This window comes from Octopus bimaculoides, chromosome 2 (assembly GCF_046866305.1).
Source record: "Octopus bimaculoides isolate indiv1 chromosome 2, ASM4686630v1, whole genome shotgun sequence".
Taxonomy (NCBI): Eukaryota; Metazoa; Mollusca; class Cephalopoda; order Octopoda; family Octopodidae; genus Octopus; species Octopus bimaculoides.
In genome coordinates this window covers 42354444-42377836 of record NC_142929.1, presented here as the reverse complement: position 1 = coordinate 42377836, position 23393 = coordinate 42354444, and the positions used below count along the sequence as shown (strand labels likewise).

General features: G+C 36.0%; 1 protein-coding gene across 1 annotated transcript; it reads right to left on the bottom strand.

The window, feature by feature from the left end:
- Nucleotides 1–23012, bottom strand: LOC106880542 (biliverdin reductase A). Its single transcript, XM_014930529.3, has 7 exons — nucleotides 22675–23012; nucleotides 15917–16030; nucleotides 10341–10438; nucleotides 8616–8726; nucleotides 6809–6986; nucleotides 4560–4693; nucleotides 1–1923 (listed from the first exon to the last, which is right to left on the bottom strand). The coding sequence occupies exons 1-7, from the start codon at nucleotides 22887–22889 to the stop codon at nucleotides 1799–1801; spliced, it is 975 nt and encodes a 324-aa protein (XP_014786015.2). The 5' UTR covers nucleotides 22890–23012; the 3' UTR covers nucleotides 1–1798.
- Nucleotides 23013–23393: the final 381 nt, after the last annotated feature.

Here is a 23393-nt window from a genome sequence, read left to right as displayed (position 1 = left end):
TAAGGAAAGTTGGACTTATTTTAATGCACAATTTGAATTAGAATATTTAAGAAAATTTGAAGTTTCTCAGGTACATTAGCTGTTACTTTGGTTTGTTAGCATTTTTTCATTTTTTACAGAGTTATTGCTTACTGGGAATGTTCCAAATAGTGTTAGAATAGCTCAATGTAGAAAGATGTTAATATTCAATTCTTCTTCCAATAGCACTAATTATAAAGCTACAATTGTAATGGTACAATTTTCATATAAATAGTTCTGACCAATTCTGGAATGTGAAGTGGAGTTCTTCAACACTATTGCCTGCTGGTTAAAAAATTGAGTCATTGAGTTCAGCTGATAAAATTCTTAGCTGAATTAATAGAGTTTTAATATTGAAGTTTTAAAAAGAATTGTTTGAAAAGATTAACTGGTTTAGTTATTTTTAACATAAAATTTCCCATTTTTATTCCTCTTGAAATTGTAGGCTTAAGAATTCCCAGAAAGGACGTACTGGGAGCTATAATAGTAGGGTCTGATGTTAAAAAAAAAAAGAAAAACAAAGGAATGTTCTTAATTTTTCTTGATGGCAGACTTCTTTCAAGATCAGATGCCAGCACCATGTAAAAAGCACCTGTGCTGGTACCACATAAGGAAGCACCTGTGGTGGCATTGCATAGAAATGCACCCATGCCAGTGCTACGTAAAGAGAAACACTCATGCTGACACCATGTAAAAAACGCCCAGTACACTCTAAAGTAGTCAACATTAGGAAGGGCATCCAGCCATAGAAACCTTGCCAAAACAGACAACTGCAGCCTGCAGCCCTTTGGCTTGCCACCTTCCATCAAGCCATCCAACCCATGCCAGCATGAAAAATGGGCATTAAATGATGATGATAAGAATTTTTTATGTATAGAATTTAAATCATGGCAGTGTCAACTTGTCTTTGGTTCTACTGGAAACTATTTAATAAATCTGTCAAGTGATGGATTAATTAACTTCTTCCTCACCCAAAGCATGCAACTACTATAAGCTAATGTTAAAAATCTTATTGCATTATATATATTGTAATTCAGGGTTGCCATGAAATGTATTGGCAACAACCAAGAAACAGAGAGTCATCAAAGTTAGCATGTTCAGGGAGGCTGATTTACAAAGTAGATACTTTTCCAATACTAAAATATGCACAAGTAACATACATGATTCTTTCTCTTCTTTTTGGAGGGGAGGAGTTAGAATTTGGAAAATACATATACCAGAGTAATAATATTTTGTGAGTATTATGCATCAGATGTCCCTTCATCATGGATGAAAGAAAAAAAAAGATAAAATTCCCGCAAAAATTGAGTATTTGTCCTGAGATCAAAAGGGAAAGATAAAATTCTTTCAAAAATTGAGTATTTGGAATTAAATGCGATTCAAATGTCCAGAAATTACGAAAATTCTTTCTCATTTAATCTCGAAAGAAGTTTGCCATCGAGAAAAATTAAGAACATTTTTTTTGTTTTCCTCATCAACCCTGCTAATATAGCTCCCAGTAAGTCCTTTCTAGAAATTCTTAAGCCTTTAGCATTTAAACCAACCATATCTGACAAAAATATTCTACCTGTTTTATGTTCAGACCAGACAGATCTGGCCTCTCACACCTACCCAAAAATGTCATTCTAAAAATAAACAATCACATCATCAAAACCTATGAGATAATGCATGATTAATTTAAAACAAAGTGAATAAATAAGCATTACATTTGACAGAGTAATCTGAATGCTAAAGAGTTAAGCCTACAATTTCCAGAGGAATATAAATTCGAAATTTTGCATTAGAAATAACTATGAACCTTTTCAATAAGGTCGATCGTTTTTATAGTCAATTCTTCTGTGTCATGGACATCTCTTACTCCAAGTAATTTTTCAGAAAAGTGAAGGAGATCTTCCATAAACATTCCTACAAGGAAAAAATAATATGCAAATCATTTTTAAAATAAAATACACATGCATACACACACACCTTCCAATTTTGAAGGTATTGTTTTCAAATCTAGTTCTAGAAATAAACATTATGTTCTAGCATTTTGGGGGAAAGTTATGCAACAATGGTTTCCTACTTGTTTTCCTGTATGCATAATGTCAAAAACTTTTATTTGAAGAGTGAATGCAATCTATGGTGCATTTACACTTTTCAGGAGAATTAGAGCTTATTTAAAGTGAATTAACTACAAATGGAAATTAAAAGTATGTCACAGCTAAACCAGTTCACACCTAGTCTATTCCCAGTAGTCAATGGGGAAATTTGATTCAAAGCACTATCCGTTGACATATTCCTCAATGAGTTTATAAGTCCTCTTGCTACATATATTCTATGAAGCAGGTTGAGCCTGTAAGCATAAAGTGCAAGAGAGAAAAATAAAACTAACAATCTTTTGGCTGAAGTGCCAAGACCTTCAGCTATGACATCTGTAGTCAAAGCACATAATTGTATACATATACTGACAGGGACTATAATCACCCAAAAACACTGATCAAGAATTCCTTATACTAACTGGTCAGTTTTGCAATTTCCATTGCCTTGTCAGTAAGGACAGGCTCAACTTCAGCAGATTTCAGACTGAATTCTGTCAGTATATATGTTTTCAATATAAAAACCAATGGATGATTTAGCGAATCACTAATCCATATACAGAAAATTAATATAGACAGCAATATGCAAAGTTTTACCAAAAAGGAGAACTCAGTATATCATCATCATCATCGACATTTAACATCTGCCTTCAATGCTAATGTGGGTGGGAGTCAGTATATATGTATACAATTATGTGCTTTGATTAAAGCATTAGAGCATTTTAGCTCTTATTTCTAGCAATGTGGGTGTTTCTAACATCTTAGTTATATTTAGGGACAATCATATATATATATATATATATATATATATATATAAAGTGAAGTATATTGCCACTTAAATGTGGCTGACCCCTAGGGGTGGATGTTACTGTTGCTTTTAGCCCCAGGAGGACATCTCCTCCAGCTGGCTTATCGACACACTTCTGTGCCCTGTTTGTTTTGCCAAGGGAAGTTATCCCTCTCATCGTGATCTGTAGCACGAACGGACCCGGGTTTCAGGGTTATTTCCCTTCGTCAGCGTCCGATAGCCACCGATCTGCGATGACAGAGATAAATTCTTGGCAATCTTATGTACCTTTTTCCATATATATATATATATATATATATATATATATGTATGTATACATATATTTAATAACAGTTTTCATTATCTACATATGAAATAGACTCCTGCTTGACTGACTTGTCATCATGATCTGTCATTGTTGTTCTGTATAAATGTGACCAAATACTCATAAATATTATTAGTACATTGTTTAAGGCAGTGAACTGACAGAATTGTCAACATGTTCGAAAAAATGCTTAGTGGAATTTCTTTAAGCTTTACATTCTGAATTCAAATTCCACCTAGGTCAACATTGCCTCTCATTCTTTCAGAGTCAATAAAATAAGTATCATTTAAGTACTGGGTTGGGGGTGTAATCAACTAGCCCCCTTGTGCCTATAGTAGAAAGGATTGTTAGTGTTGAGTTCTATTTTAGTACATAATACAAAATCATGTAAGGTAAGGTTACAAGTTGAAATCTGACTGCTAAAGTTACAAGAGTACTATTAAACAAAATGAGTCCAAAGGAAAGAACTCAAATAAGCCAATAACATGAATTTGAGGTAAACTAGGTAAATGTTGACATTCAGAAAGAACTGCCACATGAATTATATAAACTGTCATCCAATAATTATAACATCCTGGAAAGATAAAAAGCAAAGTTGACCTCAGCAGCAATAGAACTCAAATGTAAAGTGCATAACTAAAGACCACAAAGCATTATGTCCAATGCTCTAATGATTTTGCTAATTAATAACAAACATTCATTTTGCTGTAGTAGTTAAAAATATTATTGTTCTCCTCTGAATTTTTCTAGTTTCAATTATTTTCTTTGTTAGCTAAATTTAGATTGTGTTGTGTTACTTTTTTTTTTTTTTGTCTTGGGTCAGTAAGTATTATTTCCTATTTGCTTCTATCTAGAAATCAAAGCTAATGACTACTATTCCCTTCAAACTTTGCTTTTGTAATGTGGACATTAATGTTTTGAAACTGACCTATTTCCTATTACATTTCAGACAAACTTAGTGTTGAGTTGCTGAAGCAGAAATATCATTAGAGCAAATACACTGCTCAATACCACAGATTTGCTTGTCACTTGCTTGACTTTAACCACTTCAACATGTCCCTTAGTAGTTTGACAATAGGTGCATTGCTGAGGTTTGAATAAATGTAACAAAAGCAAAGTTTGAAGGAAATATTAGCCATTTTTCATACTTTCTAGGGGTAAGCTAATAGGAAATAACAGTTGCTACCCAAGAACAAATATCATGTTACACAGTGTTATCTGAGAACACTATATCCAGGTATCAAAGTTTTTAAAAAATCAATTCTGTGATACAGAGTTGTTACACAATGAAATTATTATTATTATTTCTTCAACAGTATAAAAAAAAAAGAATACAGAGGTAAACACATACCAAGTCCAGATCTGGTTTTCCTTACAAGTTCTGGTGGAAGTTTATCAATAACACTCCCATCGTTAAACTTCAGGAAGTATTCTTTTTTCCAAATACCTTTTTCTTTAAACAAGCACAGTTTCATTTGAACTTTCCTGAATATTGAAGAAAAAATTCAGATTGAATCAAAATGGCTAAAGAAAAATGGGCAAAGTTGAACATAAGTTATAAGTATTTTCAAGTGAAAAAAATCAACTTTAGCAGTTCATAGACAAGATATAAAATAAGTAAACAAGGACACATTAATTAAACATATACAAAACATAATTATGTTTTAATAACCCCTTCAACATAATCTAAATGATTTATAAATTTCCTCACTGTTCACAAATATATAAAGCCAAATCAAAAATAAAACAAAAATGACAAAAGTGTCAGAAGGACATATACAGTGCATGTGTTAGGCTGACACTCAGTTTAAGATGGAGAAAAGAGTTGGGTGATGCTTCAAGCATCAGAAAGAGAAAAGAGGAATGATCTGAAGAGATGGAAAAGAATAGTCCAAGAAAAGCATGTGTGGTTACATGGTACACACACACACACATATATTTGACATAACAACAAAAAACAATATCTGTGTTGTATGAATATTTCAAAATATTCATTCATACACTACTAAAATCACTGGTATTGTTTTCTGTTGTTTTTCCAAATGTTTTCCTCTGTTCATATCTGTTGTAGCCCATTCTGCAGTATATGCAGTATTGTACTCTGATAAGCACTGTACATGTGGATCTACAGAGTTTAAAGCAATGTACTATATTGACCTCTAATATATCTGGTATTTTCTTGTACTTGAGCACCACATCATAAAGTTGTGTGTGTGTGTGTGTGTGTGTGTGTGTGTGTGTGTGTGTGTGTGTGTGTGTGTGTGTGTGTGTGTGTGTGTGTGTGTGTGTGTGTGTGTGCATATAAAACATCTATTTTTCTGCAGTTTGTAAAGGGATTTATTTGAAGCAACATTTTATAATTTAATGCCCTGTGCCTAATACCAGCCTCAAAAGATTGTCATTTTAAAAATGGAGACATGATTTAAGTTCCAACATACTCCAAGAAATCAGTATGGTCCTGGCCAGAAACAACAAAAGAAAACTTTGTTAAATAAGATAGCACATTATTTACACTATTTACAATTGATGGATATTTGTCCTCATCTTGTTAGTTGTTAACACAATGTTTCAGCTGATATACCCTCCAGCCTTCATCAGGTGTCTTGGGGAAATTTCGAACCTGGGTTCTCATTCTTAAGGTACTTTTCAATGTTGTTGTTGTTACTATCATTATTGTTATTATTATTATTATTATTATTATTATTGTTATTATTCAGGTCATTGCCTGGAATCGAACTCGGAATCTTGGGGTTAGTAGCCAGAGCTCTTAACCACTACGCCAATAATAATAATAATAATAATAATAATAATAATAATAATAATAATAACAACAACAACAACATCGAAAAATGTCTTAGAAATGAGAACCAAGGTTCGAAATTTCCCCCAAGACACCTGATGAAGGCTGGAGGGTATATCAGCTGAAACGTGTTAACAACAAACAAGATGAAGACAAATATCTGTCAATTGTAAATAACGTACATAATTCTTCATCTCTTAAATATAGAACTGAGATAGCACATGTTATAGGTTTTGGCTGCTCACTCTTGCATACTATTTCTCATACAACTGACGCAATCGACTCTAAGTAGATGTCTGTATTGACAGAGTTATCTCTCTTGCAATCAGAAACTAAGATTGTGAAAAACACATCACCAACTCATTCAACTGACCTTCCATTTATATTGTACATGCAAAATGCAATCTTATATACACCATAAAACCAAAGAGAGATCCTTGTGTGGTCATACAGCCTGCTAAAAATAACTACCAAATCTCCTTCAAATTACATCCAACTGTCTTAAAACTCAGAAGTCACATTGGAAATACATCTAAAACAAGAGATGTTCATGGCACATTTGATTATATGTTGAATTTTAATGTCCACTCTTCCATGCATGTATAGGTCAAGCAGAATTCATTAAGGCTGATTTTTACAGTCAGATGTCCTTCTTTTTACCAATCTTTACCAGTTCCAAGTAAAGTAATAGCTGTCCTTGACCATAAAATGTTTTCCCAGAAGAGTGCAAATGAATTACATCACTTGTATGATGGGAGGGAAGGAAGGAGGAAGGAAGGATTTGTAAACATTTCACCTACTTGTCTTCTGATGTTCTTAGGTCAGCAATGGCTTCAAAACAATCGTCCTTCTCTGTAAATTGCCCTCCAACAGCCGTTAAATTCTCAAACAAAAATATAGCTGCTTTTACCATGCTCTGGTGTGCAATAAAAGGTGTCTTCTCTTTGGTCATATTTTCACTCAATCTCCCCAATGAAACTTGGAAAGAAGAAAACATAGATGAAAGTTGTAAACATTTTAAAGATAATCAAAAAAAGAATCATTACAATTTCATACTTAGAAAATACAAAATATCAATCTAATACAAATTAAAACTTCCTATCTTCAATTCAGTTTATATGTCAATCCTTACTAAAGATCACCAATGTTGGGTAATGGCCAAATGAGTATAATTGCAAATACAAGCTGCAGAAATGTGGTTCCTTCATAGGATCTCCAGAGTAACATTACTCAATATGGCACATAACTCAAAAGTCAGGGAGCTCCTCCAAGTTGAGCTGCAAGTTCTTTATATTGATAGATCTCATGTCAGGTACTATAGACATGAGATTAAAATGTTTCAGAATAGAAATGTAAGACAAGTTCTTCAAGCTGAGCCAACTGGCAGGAGACCTAGGGGTAGACCAAGAATGAGACGGCTGGATAGTAACCATAGTCTCAGTCAGTCACGACTGAAAATCCAGCTGGCAGGTCTCATGATGGTTGCATCTGATAGGATCCTATGGAGGAAGATGTCTGAGGACCCTACCCACAATGACCCTCCAAAGAATAGTGAGTAAAGATGGATGGACGGATGGATGGATGAAAATTAAAATAACTCAATGCCCTAATATAGAAACATCAGTCAAGCATAACTAACATGTTAGAATCATGCAACACCCTTTGTATTGCATGATACAGTTTGGGTAAAAATACAGTTGCATGGGGAAGAAATTTGCTTTACAACTTATGTGGTTTCAGGACCAATTGTATATCATGACTCAATGGGCAACTGTCCTCTACCATAGTATGGTGTCAACTAGAGTTTTGTGGGTGAAATTTGATAAGGATGAAACAGCAAGAAGACCATCAAAGGGGTAGTTCTTGTTCTTGAGAGACAGACTTAATCTATGATTTAGTTTAATACCAATATTTGCCTTTGAGTGTTTTTAGCAGAGTACTTGCTGCTGCATACATTCAAGTATGGAATCTAGTGTGTGGTTAACTTTTTTGCTTCCTCCAATCAGTTTGAGAAGCCCTGAAAAGGACTAAATTACTTTTTAAAATGTAAATTTGAAGACAGAGACAATAGAAAACACCAAGAAATACTTCCTGGTAACCAAGGAATTATTACTGCATTTTCCAACATACAAGTGAACATTATCATCATCCATGTTTAATGTCCACTTTCCATGCTAGCATGGGTTGGACGATTTGACTGAGGACTGGTGAAACCCAATGGCTACACCAGGCTCCAATCTGATTTTGCAGAGTTTCTACAGCTGGATGCCCTTCCTCACGCCAACCACTCCGAGAGTGTAGTGGGTGCTTTTACGTGCCACTGGCACAAAGGCCAGCCAGGCGGTACTGAAGTGAATATAGTATATAGTATAAACACTCAAACATTGATGCTATCTTTCAAAATCCTGCTACATGTCACATGGAATTTTTGGTCCTCCAAAGTTGTCTTGTGTATAAGTCAACCTACATTTTTTAGTGGTAAATTTTGGCCTGAAAATTTCAACTTGAATGCTGGAAAATACAGTAAATTAGTGGTTATCATGATGGATATGATGATGTGATGACGATAATGATGATGATATTTAAAACATAAAAAATTAAAATTACCATGGTGAGCAAGCTGTGCTTCCTGCAGAGGTGGTTTATTTTCTAAATCTTTTTTCAGCTGAAGTAAAGCAAGGGAAAGCAATCCAATGTTTTCTTCATGAAGAACCACACCTGTACAATGTGTAATTTAATAAAATACTAAAATAGTATGAAAGTTGTATAAAATGGACAGGCTTTGAAAAAATAATGCAAAAATTTCTACTGGCAAAAATAGAGAAATCTAGAATTTGAAATTTTTAAAATGTTAACATAAACCTATTACATTTAATTAGTAGACTTCTCATAGGTATAAATGGGGTTGTGTAATGTTTTTTTCCCAACCACATGGTTTCAGGTTCAGTTCTACTGCATGGCACCTTGGGTAAGTGTCTTCTACTAGGGCCCCAGGCCAACAAAAAAGCCTTGTGAGAGGGTTTTGTAGATGGAAACTCAAAGAAGTCTATCATATAAGCATATGCATGTGTGTGTATATGTGTGTGTGCATGCGTGTGTGTGTGCATAGCCAGACAAGTACATTGCCAAAATTTTATAAGTGATGTTTATATATAATTTTACAAAGTATACACTGGGTGCAGCATATATATATTTACCCACTATTCACTTTATCATAAAATAAAACATTTTAGGTTTTGGTTGATAAAAGTTAATGGGTTAATTGTCATATTTACTGACAGTATTTTACACATAATTAGCACACCAGACAAAAAAAACTTAGTGACATTTCATCTGTCTTTATATTCTGAGTTGAAATTCTACCGAGCTCCAATTCGCTTTTCATCTTTTCGGGATCGATAAAATAAGTACCAGTTGAGCACTGGGTTGATATAATCGGCTTACTGCCTCACTTGAAATTGCTGGCCTTGTGCCAACATTTGAAACCAATATTTTACATATATTTATAATTAAAAAATGTGAAGGCACATGACTCAGGGGTTAAAGCGTCAGGCTCGCAATCATGAGGTAGTGAGTTCGATTCTTGGATCAGGCTGTGTGTTGTGTTCTTGAGCAAGACATTTTATTTGATGTTGCTCCAGTTCACTCAGCTCTAAAAATGAGTTGCAACATCACTGGTGCAAGCTGTATTGATCATTGCCTTTCCATTGGATAACACTAGTGGTGTGGAGAGGGAAGGCTGGTATGCATGGACGACTGCTGGTCTTCTATAAATAACCTTGCCCGGACATGTGTCTCAGAGTGTAACTTTCTTGGTGCAATCTCATGGTCATTCATGACCAAAGCAGGTCTTTACCCTTTATAATACAAAATGGCCACCCTTTGCATAGCCCTTATTCTTTATATTTGAATACTGAGTGAATTATTATGCTTAAATAATAGGTAAATGTATATGCTACACTTGGTACAACTTACAATACATTGCTTCAAATGACCAAACTATTTGCAACATTAACTTGATAACCACCCAATCAAGTGAACATGCAAATCCAAGAAACTTTACAATCACCAGGAAATAAGACAGATAGATGAATGTAATACTAAGTATTACCCTCATGAAGAATGAACCATTCAACATAAGTCAGTGATCGATGACCTAAGGACAAATGTTAAACTGATTTTTTTTTCTTTTTCTGAAGAGGCTTAATAGAAGCTCTTTAACTTGAAATTGGTTGACTCCACATCTCTGAAAGTATTAAAATGATATTCTGATCTATGAATTCAATAAAACTGAAAAGTTAAAAAGGGAAAAACAAACATAATATATAGCACCTTTACTAGAAGCCATCTGATAGAGTTCTTTTGCCACTGTAACGTTCATAACAATTGGATATTCTACCAATACATGCTTCCCAGCCTCCAATGATTTCCTGTAATCAATAATAGTTTTATATTAAAAAATGGTTTACATTTTTGCTATTACATCTATGTTAGATTATCAGTAAGATATAGTTATTAGTAAGGAACAGTGGCTACAGTGTTAAGACATTGCTATAGAGTTTATGATGAGACATCATCATCATCATCATCATTTAATGTCTATATTATAGCTGGTATGGGTTGGACAGTTTTGACAGGATCTGGTGGATCCAAGAAGTGCATCATGCTCCAGTGTGTACTTTGACATGGTTTCTATGGCTGGATGCTCTTCTTCATGCCAACCACATTATAGCATGTACTGAGTGGTTTTTTTTTTTCATACCACCAGCACAATTGAGGTCACCATGCAGCTTGCAAGACTACAAATCTGACGGGTAGGGGTCAAGGCAACTTTATTCTGGGAGATAAGGAGCAAAGAGATGTAAAGTATGAGAGAAAATGGCCAGAACAGAACAGATTTCTTGCTGCAGAGGTGCTACATGACCACTCACATTTCACACAAAGTGATCAGGTGGAGCTAGAAAAAGATAAAAAATATGAGGTGTTATGGTAGACCTTCACGATACAAGGTGGGTGGGAATGAGTGGGGCAGAGGGGCCAGAGGTGAGTGGGGAAGTAGAGGATGTCTGATAATGTTGAACAACAGAATAGTAAAATGCAGTCTGGCAGATACCAGTGTCACGCAAATGGCACCCATGCCGGTGGCATGTAAAAGCACCCATTACATACTCAGAGTGGTTGGTGTTAGGAAGGGCATCCAGCCATAGAAACCATGCCAAATCAGACTGGAGTCTGGTGCAGCCTTCCACCTTGCTAGCCCTGGTCAAGCCATCCAACCCATGCCAGCATGGACAATGGACACTAAATGATGATGATGATGATAATGATGATATACATATAATGAGAATATAGGGATCAATTATCCAAGCAGGTACTGTATGAACACTCAGTTATAATCTGGCTTCAGGCAACCACATTGAATTGTAAGGAGCACCAAGGATTACTTAGGGTGAACAATCCTACTGTAACTCATCTGATAGGTAAATCTTAGGTTCACTTTGGAGTGTAAATCCAAAACAATTACAATGAATATGGAGTTTAGTTCGTCTGCATATTTTTTATTTCTACAATCAGTTATACAGTATATTTGGTTGAAGTACAATCAATGCATGTTTATGCTGTATAGCTAACTAACAATTACCTTTGTATCTAGCTATTTTTAACTATGCAACTTTATTCAAGGGTAAATGTCAGGGTTATATCTGGTTTGACTTCCAAGCAGCAATTGCTATTCCCTTTAAATGAAACAATCTTTTTCAAAAATTCTCACAACATATATAGGACAAGGAAACTACACGTAATCTAAAACTTGATTACATTCTTTTAATCTTTTACTTGTTTCAGTCCTTTGACTGTGGTCATGCTGCAGCATCACCTTGAAGGGTTTTAGTCAAAAAAATCGACCCCATGACTTATTCTTTGTAAGTCTAGTACTTATTCTATCAGTCTCTTTTGCCGAACCGATAAGTTACAGGGACATAAACACACCAGCGTCAGTTGTCAAACAATGGCAGGGGGATAAATACATACATATATGTATATATGACAGGCTTCTCTCAGTTTCCATCTACCAAATCCACTCAGAAGACTTTGGTCAGCCCAAGGATAGAGTAGAAAACACTTGCCCAATGTACCATACAGTGGGACTGAACCCAGAACCATGTGGTTGGAAAACAAACTTCTTACCATTTAGCCATACCTGCACCAATATAGAATTGCCCTCATAAATAAGCTCTACATACCACATATATTTAACATAATTTAGTTCAATTTAACCTAATTTGATTTAACCTTGTCTAGTAACTAGCTGTTGTGCAAAACAATCAGATCAAATTCATAGTCCACCTAGAGTCTAGGTTCATAAAAAATACTTTGACCTACTTAAAGGTCAAGGACTCTCATTTCAAACTAAAACAAAATCTGGATGAGGTTAACCAGGTAGTCATTTTTATAGCTATATCAAGTTTCTAAATATTCAACCCACATTATTTTCTCTCAAAAACTATAGTAGCCTGGCAAAATAATGTTTGCCACACATACACATACTCAGTTTGCTTTGGACGATATCAGTAGACAAACCCAGAATAAAGATGCAAATTTGAAAATAGCTGGGTGCAAATGATATTGCTTGTTCTCTATGCAGCAGAAACACCCATTAGTCATATTTAAACCAAACATGCTGGATAATAAATTAACAATAGAAATTTAAAATATGTAGGCACAGGAGTGGCTGTGTGGTAAGTAGCTTGCTTACCAGCCACATGGTTCGGGGTTCAGTCCCACTGTGTGGCACCTTGGGCAAGTGTCTTCTACTATAGCCTCAGGCCAACCAAAGCCTTGTGAGTAGATTTGGTAGACAGAAATTGAAAGAAGCCCGTCGTATATATTTGTGTGTGTGTGTTTGATCAAGCAGGGCCCTCTACCTGAAGGGGTTTGTGATTTGACAGCCTTCCTACTTACTAAGACTTTGGTTTTTGCTAGGTTAATCCTAAGGCCCTTCGATTGTAGACCTTGCTTCCACACCCTAAACTTCGTCTCTAGTTCTGGCAGTGACTCGGCAATTAGAGCAAGGTCATCAGCATAGAGGAGCTCCCAGGGGCAGACTGTCTTGAATTCCTCTATTATTGCCTGGAGGACTATAATGACTAAGAGGGGGCTGAGGACTGATCCTTGGTAAACCCCCACTTCTACTCGGAATTCTTCACTGTACTCGTTGCCAACCCTCACCTTACTGACAGCATCCCTGTACAGGGCTTGTACAGCTCTTACCAATCACTCATCTATCCCCAGTTTCCGCATTGACCACCAGATAAGGGATTGGGGGACCCTGTCAAAGGCTTTCTCCAAGTCAACAAAAGCCAAGTACAGAGGTTTATCTTTGGCTAGATATTTCTCCTGCAGTTGCCTTCCCAGAGATATAGAATCAGAGGTGCTTCTGCCTGGCACAAAACCAAACTGCATCTCATCTAGGATAATTCTTCCCCTAATCAGTTAGGCTATGACTTTCTCTGTAACTTCAGATCCAATAATTTGATACCCCTGTAGTTATTTCTATCTAAAGCATCACCTTTACCTTTGTAGTAGTTGACTATGGTGCTGCTACACCAGTCATTGGGTATGACTCCTTCATGAACTACCTGATTTATGATGCAGGTGACAAGATCATAACCCACACTGCCTGATAGTTTTAGCATCTCAGCGGTGATTCCTGATGGGCCAGGTGCTTTCCTTGTCTTCATATCCTTAATTGCTTTATCTACCAGGGTGTCAACCTTTGGCAGACTCTCCTCCTCCCATTCATTATCCACATTCAGCAGTCTTTCATAATGGCATCTCCAAGCCTCTTTCTTTGTAGAATTATTAAATGCAAGGGCACCATCATCCATGTGGATACATTTCTCTCACACACTGTCTTGCAATCTGAAATACTTGTTTTTTGGTCCTCATGTCACTGTAAATTGGCAAACTTCTTTTCTGCTACTCCCTTGGCTATATATACCAATCTCCTAGCTTCCCTTTTAGCTATCTGATACATTCTCCTGCTACTCCCACTCTTCCAGGCCTTCCAGGCCTGTTTCTTTGCTCTAATTACCCTATCTACAATATTGTCTTTTCTCTAATGGGCCTGTCTAATATATAATATATGTGTGTGTATGTATATATATGTATGTATGCATGTATGCATGCATACATGTATGCATGTATGCATGCATGCATACATGTATGCATGTATACATGTGAGATAATAGTTTCAGTATTAATAGTGAAACTATTAAAACTGAAAGCATTATCTCACATTACAATAGAGATGTTATTGTTTCACTTTAGACATGTAATACTGAAATAGTGTAAGAGTTGAGAGATTGCACCAGGCTCACATTAGGCAAGAAGTTGAAAAGTTTTTTTACCCATGACACTACATGGACCTTAAGTAAGACATGTGTAAAATTTGTCTGAAATCAGTTGGGTAGTTCTCAAGTTTTAGTAATGCACACATACAGACACACTGACAGATAGACATTCTCAGTTTTATATGTAGATGTATATTTATTTATGTGCGCGTGTGTATATATATGCATATATCCAGTCAAAGATCATAGATGTGAGTTACCCATGCACAATTTTTCTTGGGTCTCTCTCCTTCTTTCTTATCTCTTTTCCTCCTGTCTTTCACCTCTTTCCTGGACTTTTCTCTTTGTATCTCACAAAGACTATATCAGAAATGTTATACTTTCACTCTATAACTTTATAACATTTTTCTTTTTCCTTTCTTTATGGGTCAACATAATAATATTATCTGCGAATGTCATTTTGACTTTTATGGTTTTTGTATTGAATTTTGTCTTTTGTTATTGATTTGCTCTCTCTCTCTGTCTCTGTATGTGTGTGTGTGTGTGTGTGTGTGTGTGTGTGTTTGAGAAGACTTGTCAAGCCAAGTGAAATCGTAGTCGTGGCTGTTGCTAGTGTCTTGTGAATGTCACCAATGAAATCATAATTGTGGCTGTTGCTGGTAACATGATCTTCGAATGTCGGGCCTTACAGGTGATGACAAGTGATAAAGACCTTTGGTGATATGCTATGCTTGAGAAGAGTCATCAAGCCAAGTGAAATTGTAGTTGTTGCCGTTGGCAGTGTCATATAAATGGCACCTGTGCCAGTGGCACATACAAAGAACCCATTACACTCTCAGAGTGTTTGGCATTAGGAAGGGCATCCAGCTCTAGAAACCATGCCAAATCAGACTGGAACCTGGTGCAGCCCTCCAGCTTACCAGTTTCCAGTCAAACAGGCTTTAGTAGAAAACACTTGCCCAAGGTGCCATGCAGTGGGACTGAACTCAGAACCATGTGGTTGGGAAGCAACCACACAGCCATGCATGTGCCTATATACACAAACACACACACACATATATATATATATATAGAATACTGGCACTCTGTCATTATGACAACGAAGGTTCCAGGTGATCGAATCAATGGAACAGCCCGCTCATGAAATTAACGTGCAAGAGGCTGAGTACTCCACAGACACATATACTCTCAATGTAGTTCACAGGGAGATTCAACATGACACAGAATGTGACAAGACTGGCCCTTCTGAAATACAGGCACTACTCATTTTTGCCAACTGAGTGGTCTGGAATAACATGAAATATAGTGCCTTGCTCAAAGACACAACATGCCACCAGGAATTGAACCCACGAACTTATGATCATAAGCCAAATACCCTAACCAATAAGCTACATAACTCCATACATACACGCGTACACACAACTTAGTGGATGGTAACATGAGATAGATGTGTGTTAGTGTATATAACATGGTTTCACTGAACAAATTAATTAGCCCAAAATCTTATTTTTTCAACAAAAGTTGGAATGGAATTCATGCAAAATAGCAAAAACTTACCTAATTGTCTCTTCATGTGCCTCTGCTTCAGTACAAATTATAATAACATGAACATCAGATCGATTCAAGGCCTCTTGTAAGGTCAAAGACAACAAATCTAGGTCAAGCTTGCGTCTGGAAAAAACAGTTCCAAATAAAAATCAATACATTAATTGGATGAAGAGTTAACAAATTTGTAACATCAATCTCATTTGATGAAAATATTACTGAAAGAGGGAAACCCCTCAGAAGAACATTGTACATATGAAATACTGTATTATCCTGCATACAAATCAAATTTTTCAAACCAAAATTTACAGCCATAAAAGGTAGGTCAACTTATACACCAAAACAACTATAGTGGATCAAAAAGTCCATGTGAAATGCTGGAAGATTTGGAAAGATAGCGATGATGTTTGAATGTTTTACACTATACATTATGTTAACTCGTACATTGGGAAATATGGCACACACACTGAAGGGTCTCACAGGAAGGCAGCCAATTTGCAGAATCCATTAAAGCATTGGATAAAAGGCTTTATAATACTTGTTCTGATTCTTTGAACTTTAATCTGAAATTCTATTGCAGTCAAGTTGGCTTTTCACCCTTTTAGGTTGTATAGAAAAAGTACTAATCCAAAGCAGTGGATTAACAAAACTGTTACAGGGTTAGGAAAGATACTTTGCTAAATTTGTTCCAATTCTGGGTTGGTTCTGACAGCAACACCTATGATGACATGAGTGCTAAGCTGTATTGAAGCCAGTGACCTCTCCCTCAGATATACATCAGTTGCATTGAGAGAGGAGACTTGCATGACTAGGTAACTGCCTGTCTTCCTCAAAATATTTTGCCCAAGTATGCACATGCAGAGGGACTGAATCCAAAACCATGTGGTTGGGAAGCAAGCTTCTTACAACATTTTTTTTTATTCCTGTTTAAAAACCCCTAAAGGGACACTAGAATTTAAAGTAGTCAGTGTCCTTATAATGATTGAGAAGTACAGGTTTAAATTAGATAGTAATGCATTCAGTGAAGAATAACAAGTTTGATTAGACAACATTAATGAGAATAAAATTTGCATCAATGTATTTGTAGAAGACATACCATGCATATATTCATGCTGGTGCAAGTTAATTAAGTTAATTGAATAATTAATATGGTATGGAAATAGCATTATCAAGATACATAATCCGGCAAAAAGAGATATGGCAATTTAGCATTTCAGTCAGCTAAAATATCATTGTACTGAGACTATCTGATATAGAATAGAAATAGGATTTCTGGTGGTGATTCTTTTTGAAGGAGCAATGACAGGCAACAATTTGCTCATGGCTGCTGGGTGCCAAGTGAAATAGAGAGAAATTCTTTTTTAGTTCAGCTTAATATAGCCAAAATGACTACCAGAGTATTGGTCTGTGACTGGCTAATTTTTTCTATTATAGGCACAAGATCTGAAATTTCTGTGAAAAAGGCTAATTGATTACATTGATCAACTGACATTGGTCAACTGATATTTGATCAATCCAAAAGTATGAATGGTAAAGTCAATCTTTGTGACATTTGAAAATGTAAAGCTGGGAGAAATGTCACAAAGCATTTTGCGCGTCATGCTAATGATTCTGCCAGTTTGCTGCCTTTGATTGGCTAATAAAAAGAGTTAAACACTGGAACCTCATCTGTTGCATGAAGAGTTTTTATTATTTCAATTAATCCATGTCAGATTTATAAGCCCTAAAATTCACTCCATAATTGCCCACCAGTCTCTCTTAGCAAACCACTGAGTTATGAAGATGTAAACAAACCCAACACTGGTTGTCAAGCAGTGATAGAGTACAAATACAAAGGCACACACACATAGATATATACATACATCAAGTTATAGACACACACACACACACACACACACATATATATACATACACACAACAGGTTCCTTTCAGTTTCTGTCTATCAAACCCACTCACAAGATTTTGGCCAGCCCAACGTTATAGAATCCAGTTGCCCAAGGTGCCACACAGTGGAACTGAACCCAAAACCATGTGGTTTGGAAGTAAACTTCTAACCTCACCTGAAGAGATTTTTAAAGCAAAGGAAATTCCTCTTACGAATATAATGAGAGCTGAAACTAAAGGAACTACCTCATTGGCAGACAGCTTCCATAGATTCATAGCACAGCTAAAAAAGATACTGCTAAATGAAGGTTAGAGGGTATATCAGCCGAAACGTTGTGTTAACAACAAACAAGATGAGAGCAAGTATCCGTCAAATGTAAATAATGTACATAATGTTCATAATTCCTCATCTCTTAAATATAGGACTGTAAAGAATTAAGTATTTCATTGCTATTTTGCACTGAAGATTCCTGGTTAATTGAAAGGTGATTGTCTGAGTCAGTTTTATGATCTTTTCAAGACAAGTTTTGGAGTCTTTTTGGAAGTCTTTAAAAATAAAAACCTTGTAATTTCAAGATAACTAGAAGTTTAAAAGTAAAGGAGCTTATATGTCAGATTTATATTTCAAGTTTAATTAAATGAACTCCAAGCTAAAAGAAATTTAACTGAATTTGTTTCAAAGCATATTCTGTCCAATGCAACTAGAAACATGTAAAGTTTTTTTTTTTTTTTCTCTTTTCATTCAGGGAGAAAAAAATAAATATATTAAGTTAACTTTCAGGTCAGTTATCCTTTAGAAACAATATGTGAGGGCTTTTGCAAACAATTTGAAGACAGTCTCACTATGAAAATACCAGGTTGAGTTTTAGACAGTTTTTCGAACATTGAGGAAACAAAAATTTCATCCTCCTCCTCCTCCTCGTTGTCATTGTCATCATTATTTTAACATCTATTTTTCTATACTTGCATGGGTCACACACAAGTACATTGGGTCAGAGTTTTCTACAGCCAGATGCTCTTCCTGTTGCTAACCGCTGTCTGCGTTATTTATCACCCAGTCTATCATATAACAAACAACCTTTACAAAAGTCCACACACATAGTTAAGATGCGTCAAGAAGCCTTGACATGGCTTTTTCAGTGGACTGAGACAAAGCAACACTATCATTTTTTTTTTTTTTTACAAGTAGCAAACACACAAGAAGAAGAGGGAAATTTAAACTCACTCACACAAACACACATATCTAGGATTGTGTTTGAGCAAGTGTGCATTAGTGAATTAAAACCCAATGAAGAGTTGAAGCTCAAACTTTAAGAATGGGTTCCAGCAATTCTGGAAGTAACATGATTTATCATCATCATCATCAACATGTAATGTTTGTTTTCCATGCTGGCATGGATTGGACAGTTTGACCAGAGCTGGCAGATGGACCAGGTTCCAGTCTGTTCTAGCTTGGTTTCTACAGTTGGATGCTCTTCCCAACACCAACCACTTTATAGAGCAGAAGTTGCCAAAGGGGGTCCGAGGAACTTCCTAGGGGTCGGTGAGGAATTACAGGGGTCGATGATAGCCAAGGGGTTCAATGGGGGTCAGCATGCGAAAGACCAGCTCACCCAGATGAACTGCTTGAAATACTTAGTCAGCGCAATGCTCATCCCTCACATTGATGTTGTCAATTTCAATAAAAGATCTTCCAGCAATATGATGCATTTTCCACATTTTCTAACCGTGAAAATAATGTCATAAAAATAGAAAGTTTAATACTGTATACTCATACACGTAATTTTAAATGTAAAAAGTGTGTCATCTTCAATAGAATTTCTTAATTTGTCGTACATGTATATTTTAGCTAACATTTTAATTGCCAGCATCAGTACCCGGTACGCATTTAAGATATGGTATAGTAGGGTAAAGTATTAAGATATTTTAAATGAGGAGGGTGGTCGATACAGAAGAAGTGCCTAAAGGGGGTCAATGGTCAAAAAAGTATGGTGACTCCTGTTACAGAGTGTGCTGGGCACTCTTTATGTGGCACCAGCATGGGTGCTTTTTACATGAATTGGCACTAAATTATAAACCTTTAAACCTTTCCATATCAACCCACCTGAGACTGGCTCTGCTCCTAGGATCCAAACTCCCTGTTTTAAAGTGATCTGAAGTAGAACTTTTCATTAAAATTCCCTGTTGATTTTTTCAAGCTTAATAATGACAAAGTTATTTTATGAAATTCTACACCACATGGCACCTTGGACAAGTGTCTTCCACTATAGCCTTGGGCTGACCAAAGCCTCGTGAGTGAATTTAGCAAATGGAAACTGAAACAAGCATGTCATGTGTGTGTGTGTGTGTGTGTGTGTGTGTGTGTGTGTGTGTGTGTGTATGTGTGTGTGTGTGTGTCTGTGTGTGTTTATCCCCCCACCACCACTGCTTGACAACAGGTGTTGGTGTGTTTACGTCCCCGTAACTTAGCAGTTTGGCAAAAGAGACCGATAGAGTAAGTACCAGGCTTAAAAAATTAAGTACTGGAGCAATTCATTTGACTAAAAAATCCGGCATGACCACAGTCTAATGAGTGAAATTAGTAAAGGATAAAAGATGAAAAAAATATTTTAAAAACTAATTGAAACAATGACAGTGCATTCCGACAGAAATATAATAACAAAAAGTATTAACCTGGATAAAGGTTAATACTTTCCCTCAGTATATTTATTTGAATGTGGATTTCAGTGTTATTATGGACCTTTGAGTGAAAAAAGAAACCGATTACAAACAAGTGTATGGTATGAGTTTATGATACAGTTTACTAAAGTTAAAGTGGATGAGGAATCTTCTACACAGTCACCTCCTCTGCAAAAAAAATAGCAGCTAAATTACTATTGAAACAGTTTTTCTCATAGAAGTCTGCTGGATCAAGGCTTACCAGGCCAGGGGCTTATCATTTCACCAAGTAGAAATTTATGTCTATACTGAAAAAATTTAGTGACTGCGTCGAGGATCTTATTTATTGTTGCTTAGCTGTAAGTCTGTTCTGATCAAGCTGATTCGTGATCGAAGGCATTTCCGTACACGACAATTTCATCTTTTATTTTCCAGGCGATCATATTATGGTGAAATACGTGTTGCGTCTTAATTCAAACAATGTTAGTTTTCCAATATTTCTACGTCTAGATATTAATTTATGTATTGAGGAATGTAGCTGCTGTTTCTAGCAATGCTGGCGACTACAGTGCGTGCGCGCGTGAATTTGGTGCTATCATATCTATTCGATATTCAATTTTTTTTTTTACATTTCTGCCTTCTAATTCCATGCCCTTTTCTTTCCCGCGACAACTCCAACAAAAGACAAAATGGTCATGGGTGAAGAAAAAAAAGTCACGGTCAGAAGGTTCTTAAAAAGGAACGGGCATTTATACATTTATACGCCTGCACACGTTCAAATAAATGCATTCGAAGCGATGTTTGACCGCATTTACTTAGAAACGCTAGTTAAGTAAATATTAGTACAACACCCACTTTCCAGACACTAATGGTCCAGAACCTCTTATAATCCGCACTAATTTCCAAGCAGGCCGCCAGACCATTTTACTGGTACTTTGCACATCACAGTATTAATATACTTGTATCATTTACACTAATGTACAGGTACTGGTATTTCATTTAATTGTGTACTTCAATTAATATTTTAATATTTATTTAATTTAGAGTGTAATCATCATTGGTTCAGAAAAATCAGTAACTTATTCGCAATCAAAGATTCCGGAAAATCGATTTTGCGCCAGTATTACCTGTATATGTTCTAACCAATTTGTTCGTCCGAAAAAGTTTGGGAAACAAATCTAGTCGATTGAATACAAGTGTATGCATTATAGTCTTTTGTTCATTCACATTCCTACATGTAACTGAGTACATGTAAATAAAGATCGTTACTCATAGCTGCTTCTAAACGTTCCGCTGAGCATTATTTTAAGCAATCGCTGTTATTCCGGGAAAATTCTAATGATAACAATCGTTTGCTTTTGTTGTTTAGCTGCAGCTCTGTACTGATGTTGTAGACCTATGATCAAAAACGTTCTAACATTGACCGTCTCGGCTTTTATTCAAACAGCGTATTTGGGACCACGTTATCCAATGACAAGGTGTCTTTCATTTTTTTAAGACAATAGGGATGTAGTCCGAGGGGAGATTCGGCATCTATTTCTAACAGGCAGAAACGACCGTGTGGTGTATCCCTCGTTAACTTGTCCGTTTGCATTTCCCATTTATTCTTGTTTGTGAACAGTTAGTAATGTGTGTATATATATATATATATATATATACATATATATTTGCATAACTACCTCAATTTACTAAGCAATGAATATTTTTAATGGAATTTTGCAAAGATACGTTTTCAAGGATACAGATTACATAACTCATCTATTTTGAGGTTGGAGATATGTTTTAGACATAAATCTGGAAAACAAACTCTTACATAAAAAGGAAAAAAAAATTTAAGTGAAAATCTAAAGGTTATAGAAGTTATTGGTAACGAAATCAAAGTAAGAAGAAGAATGATCCGAAACTCCTAAAGGATTTTTCCTTAAATTTTAGCAACATAATTGCAATCAACTCCCTCGGAAACTTATCTCTGCAAAATTTCATTTTAAAATATGAGTCTTTCGTGAAGTTATGAAGAAATACGTGGGATGGGGGGGGTTACCAACCTATAATGCGTATTTTTGTTTTGGTTTGTGTGGTGCGTTTATTTGGGGGGGTCCCTTTTTGGAGGGGGAGGGGAACCAAATGAGTTACATCTTTTTTTTTTATTTTTAGGTACGGTGATGAACAGGATGGGGAAAAAAATATTTAAATTGCAGAACTGAAAAATAAAAATTATGGTTACAAACCGAGATACGTATCCGATAAGCTTCAAACGTTGTAAATTTGGTTTGTCTGCAGGCAAGTTCCGTAAATCTCTAATACGTATTTGCCCAGCCATTCCAATACCGACCACAACAACACCGAACGATTCCATTGTTCTCGCAGCAATAGATATTCTGAAAAACAAATACTTGCGGGTTTCGGCAAAAATTTTACTAACTATGGAAGCCTCAAAGTGCATCAATATTCACAATATGACCGATTCTGAACATGTTAACTACAGAAAACCATGTTACCACATATATTTTTAGTTTTAATGTCAATTATTAACAACTGAATAGCTTTAAACCTTCATGGCACCTCTATGCAAGGCCTCCAAGGGAAATCTGTAAAGTGAAACAATACAGCTTTCACAGGAGAGGTGGGGGAGGACGGTCCTCTCAAAATTAAAGCAGATGTAGTGAAACCTCTCTCTCTCGGGCATTCAATCACAAATAATAACGAAGCTGCTAACATCTAGCCTTCGGTTGCCTTCGATCCTTCTATCCATCATCCTGATTGGTTCTTATTTGAGCGGCAATTGTCCCCATGCTCTGCTTGCTAAGGGGGCATTACATCCAATCGACGGCTTCAGATAAGGTCACGTGAGAAGGAGTTTTACTGGGTTTCCGGTGAGCCCTTTTTCGCCTATAAATAAGCCAGATCCAACGACGGCAATCGTCTTCGATTCCAGATCTCTTATAGG

Coding starts and splice junctions, on each gene's coding strand:
- LOC106880542 (XM_014930529.3), bottom strand. CDS start 22,889: ATGCACTTTGAGGCTTCCATAGTTAGTAAAATTTTTGCCGAAACCCGC. Junction 10,439..15,916: donor GCACATGAAGAGACAATTAG/GTAAGTTTTTGC, acceptor TATTGATTACAG/GAAATCATTGGAGGCTGGGA. Junction 4,694..6,808: donor CTAAGAACATCAGAAGACAA/GTAGGTGAAATG, acceptor TTCAATATTCAG/GAAAGTTCAAATGAAACTGT.